The following is a 7,859-nucleotide window of genomic DNA, read 5'->3' as shown; positions in this document are numbered from 1 at the left end:
TGACCCCGCCCCTGAGGAACCAGAGCTGGGGCCCAGGGGGCTGGGCCAGCCTCGGGGGAGGGGCCTTAAAGAGCCCCGGCGGTGTCCAGTGCGCCCAGAGCGGGCAGCGGAGACAAGCAAGATAGGAAAGGTACATGTTAGAAACTTTATTCTCCGGAGGCTGGGGCAGATTGAGAGCAGGTTGGGGTCACCCCTTCTCCGGCTCCTCCAGGATCCCCTCCCGCTTGCTCTGCTGTAACGCATGCTTTTGACTCTGGACTGAGTGCCTCTTGTTTGCACGAGAGCCCCGACGGCTGCACAGGGATAGCCGCCGCCACAGCACGGTGATCAGAACGCTTTCGTTCGACTTGAGAGTCTTTTGGTCCGGCGAGTCCATATCGACCTCTTCGGTGCCTGCGGGGATGACGAGGCCACTGAGCTCTGCTCTACCCTCCCCGGTCCAACCTCCCGGGCGATCCCCTTCGGCGCAGCCCCTTCTCCCGCTTCCTGGGTCCCGCTGGTGTGTCTTGGGTCTCACCTTCGACTTCCTCCGAATCAGCCTCCTTAGCCTGATCATCGGAGGCCTGAAAGTCCTTGTCTTGGCAGCAGCCCATGGTCCCGAGCGGCCCCGAACTCCGTGCCGCCCACGCCAGCCCACCAGGCCCCGCGCCTGGCTTTTGTGACATCAGCTATTCTGCTGCACCAGCGCTGGGAGCAGCCAGTCCTCTTTCCATTCTCCCATCACAAAAGGCTCAGGGTCATGGTGGGTGTTAAACTGTTTATTTACAAAGTGAGCACAGGCTCTTCAGGTGCTGGTGGATCCAGGCCGCTGCTTTTTTCTCCGTCTGGTTTGGAGAGCCCCTTGGGTCTGCTCCAAATCAGGGAGCTTCCGCTTGGCAGCTGCCTCCAAGGAGGCCCAAAGTTCATCTGTCTCTGTGTCTTCTAGGGCCGCCTTTTTGGGCTCTTGAGGCTCTTGGGGCTGATCCTGGTGAGTGGGAGAAAACTTAGGGATCTGGGGCACAGTAACAGAGGCCGGGGGAAGGAGGATCTAGTTGGGAAAGCACTTTCAATTCCTGCTCCCGGACACTATTCCCATCCATGCTCCTATGTGGCCCTTTGCAGTAGCCCTGCCAGGATTATAACTATTAACCCCCCTCAGAGAACCTAAGTAACTTGGCTGACAGGCAGACAGTTCTGGCTGTGTTCCAGCTGTTTCTTTTTTCTCTCCATGGGGAAGTGCTCACATCTGTGCCCTTGCTCCCACATTCCAAGACCCAGCTGCTTACCTCCCAGTCATCCCTGCCTGACAGGAGGAGGCAGTTCAGTTGAGACTTGAGATAAACCTACAAAACCAAGAGGGGCCATAAGGAGCTAGGGACACTGAAACGGAAACGTGGCTTGGGGCACACAAGGCAGCCAGCTCTCACCTTATGCTCTAGACCCCGTGGATTCCGGATCCTGTGCACCCTCAAGACTCTGTCCAAGCCACAGGAGGCTAGTAGGGGCTTTGAAGGGTGGCACTGTAATCCTCGGACACTGCCTGCCAGCCCCTTCAGACAGCCCAGTAGGCGTCCTGGAGGAGAGGGGGAGGCATCAGCACTAGCTGGCCAGCCAACAACCACTGTTTACCGTTTCAATATTTATACCTCAACATAAGGTGGGGACAGGAGTTGTCATTAATATCTCCATTTTACAGGTGGAGGAGCTAATGTCACAGAGAACTGAAGTAATTTGTCCAAGACCCTACAGCTTCTGGTGAACCAGGATTTGAACCCAGGCAATTGGCACCTGAATGAGGGCTCCACCATGCCACTGTACCCCCTCAGAGGGAATCTTGCCCTTCCTCCCGCCTCTTCCCCTCCTGCAAGGCTCCCTAGTCCACTCACCTTGCCGAAGGTCAATTTCTGCCAGCTGCCCATGAGTGTTGCCCACGATCACTGAACTAAGGAGGAGACCAGAGGTGGGTGGGGTCAGCAGGAGCCTCCTAGAGTCCTCTCCGAGCCCCACTCTGTGTCCTCTCAACACTTACTTGCCCCCGGGAGTGAGGGTCATGGCCGTAAGTGGATACTCTCCATAGGTGGCCTCTAGGACTGGCCGACACTGGGGAGAGGCTGGATCGTAGACACGGACCTGGAGAACACCGAAGCATCACGAGAGCACCCTCACGCCACATACCCGTCCCTGGATTGTCCGTATCTTCACTCCCTCCTTCATACACTGCTTTCTTATGACCCACTCTTAGAGAAACTTTCTCATCTGAAACATACCCCCCTCTTGCTCTGTCAGGGAAGAGTGGGCAGAGGAGATCTGCTTAGGGTGAGAGGTCCCCCAGGTTGGGGGGGTGGTGACAGCATTTCCAGGGTCCACATGTGTGGGCATTCCACCCCTCCATACTCCCATCTTGGCATGAAAAGGCAAGCCAGTCCAATTTTCAGAGAGTACTGAATTTCAGGCAGAGAAATTTAGCCTGAGCAACAGAGGGGAGAGTAAGCCCTCGCAGTGTGTTTTGAACAGCGACATATCCCCAAGATCAGATTTCAGTATGCAGGAGCAAAGGAAATGGGACAAACACAGGGACCCAGTCCTGCCGGGATCTTAGGACTTCAAATGAGGCCAGCTGTAAAGATCTCCAGTCGGGCCCGCCCGCCCTCCCTCCTATAAAGCTGAGCTGAGGGGGCGCCTGGAAGGCTCAATCGGTTGAGCGTCAGACTTTGGCTCAGGTCATGATCTCGCGGTCCTTGAGTTCGAGCCCTGCGTCGGGCTCTGTGCTGACAGCTCGGAGCCTGGAGCCTGCTTCAGATTCTGTGTCTCCCTCTCTCTCTGCCCCTCCCCTGCTCATGCTCTGTCTCTCTCTGTCTCAAAAATAAATGAAAACATTAAACAAACAAACAAACAAAAAGCCAAGGAGCCGAGGATGCAGAGGAGTGGGTCAGGCCTGGGTCCCAAAGCAAATCAGAGGCTGCATCAAGACCAGAACCCAGTTCCCCTGACACCCAACCCAGTGTCCTCTCATGACACCTGGACCGTGGGATTCTACTGTGAAAGAAGCAGAATTCTCCCTTCTTCTCTCCTCCTTTCCACATTGGAAGCGAAGGAAGGGTCACAGTTCAGAAAACTCATCCTACAATGTACCAGAAGGTCTCTGGCTCAGCCATGGGGCTGGGATGGTCGGGGGCCGGAGAGCGGGGTGGGGAATGCTCCCTCTGGGAGCTCAGAGACAGAGGATGAAGGTCGGCCTGTGCCACCAGGCAGGTTGTTTCGTTGTTTCTCTAGGAGGCTGCTTAAGCCCCGGAGGAGGTAGAGGTGGGGCAGTACCTCACCTGATGGTACCCTGTGCAGGTGACAAGCTTCTGAGATTCAGGAAGGAACTGTATATCTTGATCCCAGATGGGAACCCGCAGGTCGAGCCAGTCGTTCCGTACCTGGTGGGGTGGATAGAGGGGGGGACAGGTTGCAGGAGGGCTCATAGGCCCTGTCCTTCAGCTCTTCATCATCATCCCCCAACTCAGTGGCCTCAGCCTCCTTGAACCTCAGCCCCAGCCCCTCCCACCACTGTCACTCACATTCTTGGCCCTGAACACAGGCTCCTCCGACCCCTGTAGGTCCCACACCTTCAAAGCATTCTCTTTCCCACCCGTGGCAACCACGTGCGGGCGTGCTGGGTCTTGGCGCATCCTGCACACCCCAGGGCCCACACTCAGCTCCAGGAGCTGAAAGAGACAGGAGATGAGAGTCAGTTCCGGAGTCCTTAATCCTATTCCCCCATGGGAATGCAAGCTGGTGCAGCCACTCTGGAAAACAGTACGGAGGTTCCTCAAAAAACTAAAATTAGAACTCCCCTATGACCCAGCAATTGCACGACTAGGTATTTATCCAAGGGATACAGGTGGGCTGTTTTGAAGGGGCACATGCATCCCCATGTTTATAGCAGCACTATCAACAATAGCCAAGGTATGGAAAGAGCCCAAATGTCCATCGATGGATGAACGGGTAAAGAAGATGTGGTATAGATAGATAGATACAATGGAGTATTACTCGGCAATCAAAAAGAATGAAATCTTGCCGTTGGCAACGACGTGGATGGAACTGGAGGGTATTATGCTAAGTGAAATTAGTCAAAGAGAAATATCATATGACTTCACTCATATGAGGACTTTAAGAGACAAAACAGATGAACATCAGGGAAGGGAAACAAAAATAATATAAAAGCAGGGAGGGGGACAAAACAGAAGAGACTCATAAATATGGAGAACAAACTGAGGGTTACTGGAGGGGTTGTGGGAGGCGGGGATGGGCTAACTGGGTCAGGGGCACTAAGGAATCTACTCCTGAAATCATTGTTGCACTATATGCTAACTAATTTGGATGTAAATTAAAAAACAACAACAACAACAAAACAAAACAAAGAAACAAACAAACAAAAAACCCTCTTCCCCCAAAGCCCTCCCTCGGTTCCTACCCGGGCCCTCATCTTCCCCATCACTGGCAGGGCAGGGGAGCCTTACTGGGTCAGAGGATGCTTCCTTGTCATTGTTACGCCAGACCCGGACAATCCCAGAATCCACACATGTGATGAGGGTGCTGTGGGCAGAGGGAGGTTAGAGTAAACAACAACAACAAAAAGTAAGTAAGTATGAATTTCAAGTGTTCTCTGGGCCCTAGTCAACCCACCCCCAGATTCACATTAACTAGACTCCCTCCTCCCATGTTTGTTATTTAATATCCTCAACGGGGGATGGTTTCCCAGTTTTGTAAGTGAGGAAACTCAAGCTCTAAGAAGTGTAAAAAGATTTGCCCACACAGCTCTAAATGTCAGAACCAGAGCTGGAAAGTCAAGCGTGTGATACTCCAAAGCAGAGTGCCTTTGCTATTATCTGGGGGCAGCCGGCCCTGCCGGTTTTTCTGAACCTTGGGTGGGTCACCAGGGGTCAGGATCAGTAGCTCTGAAAGAGCTGAAGTGGGACTGGTCTCACGTTCGGGTCTGGCCAAAGTCAAACACTAGCTTCTTCTCTCAAGTTCCCTGTTTGGCATTCCAGACACTAAATGTCAATCTCTCCCTAAAACACACACCCCCTCCCCAAGCAAGCCTCCCCCAGGATCTGTGTAAAGCCCGAGCCTATGTTCTTTTTCACATCTGCCCACCCTCCCCGCCTCGGTTCAGGCTGTGGCGGTGCTTGCCTGGGCTTTGGCAAGAGGTTCTCAACCACTCTTTCCAACCCATTCTCCACACCCCTCCTCGCTCAAAACCACCTGCAAAATCGTAAGGGCAAATCTCTCAGTCTGACGCTGAAAGGCCTTCACATTTAATCACTACCTACCTTGCCCATCTTGTACTAAAACGCGCCCTCGGTTTCCACCCCCAAATGCTGTTTACCTTGCCTGAAATTACCATGTAGCCTGACACCAATCCTTGGCCTCAGCCCAGGCAGCAGTCTCTTTCTGAAACGCGCTTACTCCTTTCTCCTCCTGTCAAAATTCTACCCATCCTTCATGGCTCAGTTCAAGTGACTCACCTAGGCACTTCGAAGACAGGCACTTCGACTAGTCAGTTTTCAGAACACCACCAAACCCACACAGCCTGTTCACAGCCTTCTCCCTCTTTGGAAGAAAGCTACCCCCCAGTTACTTAACCACTAACACTTTCCTATCCTTTCCTTTGGGAACTTCACCGTATCGTTGGTGGTTGTTAGTCTCCATTTTCAAACATACTCTAAACTATTCAGTGACCTGCTCAGGGTCATCCAAAAAGCTATGGAGCCAGGAAAAATACCCTTGATGCAAACTCATGAAGGCAGGTACTGCACGTGTCTGGTTTGCCTGCAGCCTTTGCATTTCGTCCAATGCCTATTAATAAGCAGGCGTTCAATAGCACTCAGCCCAGGCTGGGGTCCCTAAGGGTTGATTGCCCAATATTCGGCAGTCCCGCGAGAGCCTCCACGCTGTCCCTACGACCTGAGCGTTCAGCGAGGGGCTCGGTCTTACCCGTCGACCTGGGCGAGGCCTCGGAACGTGCCCTCCCCGCCGGGGCAGTGCTTGTGGCCCTGGAATCTGCCCTCCTCGGTGCTGAAGTACCTCACTGTTTTGTCGGCGCAACCCATCAGGATCTGCGGGCAGAGGAGGGCAGGATGGCGACCAGGGCGAGGCTGCCGCACCGTAGATCCCCCCAGCTCGGGACCGACCAGCGGCCGCTCACCTGAGTCTCGCCGCCCGCGCCCCAGCACAGGGCGCTCACCGCCTCCTCGCGCCGCGGCTGTCCTGCCGCCGTGAAGTTCGCCGCCTGTTTGCGCTGAAGGTTCACCCCTGCGGGAGGCGGGCGTCAGTCGCGCCGGGGTCGCGAGCGAGGGACACCCCCCCACACACACTTCCCGATGCTGGGCCCGGCCACCCACCTTTCAGGATCCCGGTCTCGGTGCCCACCCACACATGGTTCCAGCGTGCCCCAGCAGCCGCCATAACGGAACCCAGCAGCCCACGGCTCGCACTTCCGGCGCAGCGTTGCGTCACCAGCGCGCCGCGTTTGATCCGGATGAACGCCCTCTCTTGCCGTTTAAAAAGCCGGAAGAAGGGCGCTTGGGTGGCTGGGTGGAAGGAGTTCGTGACTTTTGATCTCCGTATCGTAAGTTCTAAAGCCCCACGATGGGTGTAGCGATCACTTAAATAAATACACACTTAAAATAATAAAAAAGAGAAGAGTAAAGATCCCCTGGTCCCCTGCCTTCTGCAGCTGGTTTTGCTTTACGAACTCTGGGGGTGCTGGTGGAGATCTGGAGAGTAACTTGACAGTTGTGTACTTGGAGTGGAAGGCGCCTCCCTGCTCCAAAGCATCGTGTAATATGTTTTCTGTACAAGACAAGAAAGACGAGCACACTTGAGAAAAAAAAAAAAAATCACTGAGGCGCATGGCTTCAACCTCGAGCGTAAAAGCCACAAACCGACGAAGGATGGGGAAAATGAAACCGATGATCTTAAAATAGAAACCTAGAAAGTGGAGGTAGCTGCGTCGTTTTTATTTCCTCGCATTGAGGTTTGGTGATAGTAAAAAACATCAGCTCCAACTGAGAATAAAACTGCAAAATTAACAGTATTTCTCCCAGGTACAAGCTGCTGCTGCATAAATGTAACCACCCTTCCTGTGAATGACTACAATTTTATTACAGAGATTTTGTTCTCTGAGAGTAGAGTACCAGAAATTTGCCCGTTTAAAATTTTATCAGTAAGAAATAAAGCATCGCACTCTTGCCTGCACAAGGCCTCACAGAGAAGCAGCCACGATTTCCAGCTCAGCTGCAGAGCTGTGAATGAGGGTTCTGAGCACAACATTCCACACTTATGCAAACGTTGTTACCAAGGTAACAAGCACGATGTCTACTTCACGGGATACACTGGACATTGACCCCTCTGTCTCCCCTCCACGTTTGTATTGAGCCTATTACATTAAATCAAATCTAAACTCCACCTTAACCTTAAAAGTCTTTCTTTAAATTACTCCTTTATTTTGCGAGACGTCCTCTTTGTTGGTGGGCGGTTTCCTCTCATTGTAAACTCGGGGGTACACCTGGGGTTTAGGCTAGGCTGGGCCGATCCCCCGGGAGTTCCCCTTTATAATCCAGGATAAAACAAACCTGCAAATCGTTTTTGAACCCTTTAAAGAAAGCATTTTCTAAAAGTGCAAGAGAAAAAAAGTTGCTACTCTAGCTCCCAGACCGAGAAAGTTATTTACCAAATAGAAACTGCCTTGGGGAGAGGTACTGAGCAATGTATTATTCTTATTAATGTTGGTACACTTCTATCTGACAAAGAGCACCGCCGGCGGAAAAGACACAGAACCCGGAAGAGACTCCAATTTCTGAGTTATCAGCGCGGAGCCCATTGGGAGGGCA

The 7,859-nt window shown here is 52.9% G+C and overlaps 2 protein-coding genes and 1 long non-coding RNA gene across 4 annotated transcripts; 1 reads left to right on the top strand and 2 right to left on the bottom strand.

The window, feature by feature from the left end:
- The first annotated feature begins 1 nt into the window (after position 1).
- Positions 2 to 2,210, top strand: LOC147576411 (uncharacterized). 2 transcript variants are annotated; one of them, XR_015240770.1, is made up of 3 exons: positions 2 to 130; positions 1,676 to 1,939; positions 2,057 to 2,210. It is a non-coding gene; the product is annotated as an uncharacterized LOC147576411 (long non-coding RNA). The 2 variants fall into 2 exon arrangements; XR_015240771.1 differs by lacking the exon at positions 2 to 130 and adding an exon at positions 664 to 742.
- Positions 132 to 665, bottom strand: TEX54 (testis expressed 54). Its single transcript, XM_025915344.2, has 2 exons — positions 518 to 665; positions 132 to 393 (listed from the first exon to the last, which is right to left on the bottom strand). Exons 1-2 carry the CDS (start codon positions 663 to 665, stop codon positions 188 to 190), a joined length of 354 nt encoding a protein of 117 aa, XP_025771129.2. The 3' UTR covers positions 132 to 187.
- On the bottom strand, positions 744 to 6,525 carry WDR74 (WD repeat domain 74). The gene is made up of 11 exons (XM_025915598.2): positions 6,369 to 6,525; positions 6,173 to 6,279; positions 5,962 to 6,083; positions 4,485 to 4,560; positions 3,543 to 3,689; positions 3,300 to 3,401; positions 2,009 to 2,109; positions 1,866 to 1,921; positions 1,407 to 1,552; positions 1,266 to 1,322; positions 744 to 964 (listed from the first exon to the last, which is right to left on the bottom strand). Exons 1-11 carry the CDS (start codon positions 6,430 to 6,432, stop codon positions 785 to 787), a joined length of 1,158 nt encoding a protein of 385 aa, XP_025771383.2. The 5' UTR covers positions 6,433 to 6,525; the 3' UTR covers positions 744 to 784.
- Positions 6,526 to 7,859: the final 1,334 nt, after the last annotated feature.

Source organism: Puma concolor, chromosome D1 (genome assembly GCF_028749965.1).
Source record: "Puma concolor isolate L17-30 chromosome D1, mPumCon1.1.hap2, whole genome shotgun sequence".
NCBI classification, from domain to species: Eukaryota; Metazoa; Chordata; class Mammalia; order Carnivora; family Felidae; genus Puma; species Puma concolor.
Note: the sequence above shows the minus strand (reverse complement) of the source record. Positions and strands in the feature narration are given on the sequence as shown.

Bases quoted from the DNA above. Each gene is read 5' to 3' on its own strand.
- WDR74 (XM_025915598.2), bottom strand. From the start codon at position 6,432: ATGGCGGCTGCTGGGGCACGCTGGAACCATGTGTGGGTGGGCACCGAG. The intron at 3,690-4,484 runs GTAAGGCTCCCC...TGTCTCTTTCAG, and splicing joins AGGAAGCATCCTCTGACCCA to CTCCTGGAGCTGAGTGTGGG. The intron at 1,922-2,008 runs GTAAGTGTTGAG...TCTCCTCCTTAG, and splicing joins ACCCTCACTCCCGGGGGCAA to TTCAGTGATCGTGGGCAACA.
- TEX54 (XM_025915344.2), bottom strand. From the start codon at position 665: ATGTCACAAAAGCCAGGCGCGGGGCCTGGTGGGCTGGCGTGGGCGGCA. The intron at 394-517 runs GTGAGACCCAAG...TCATCCCCGCAG, and splicing joins TGATTCGGAGGAAGTCGAAG to GCACCGAAGAGGTCGATATG.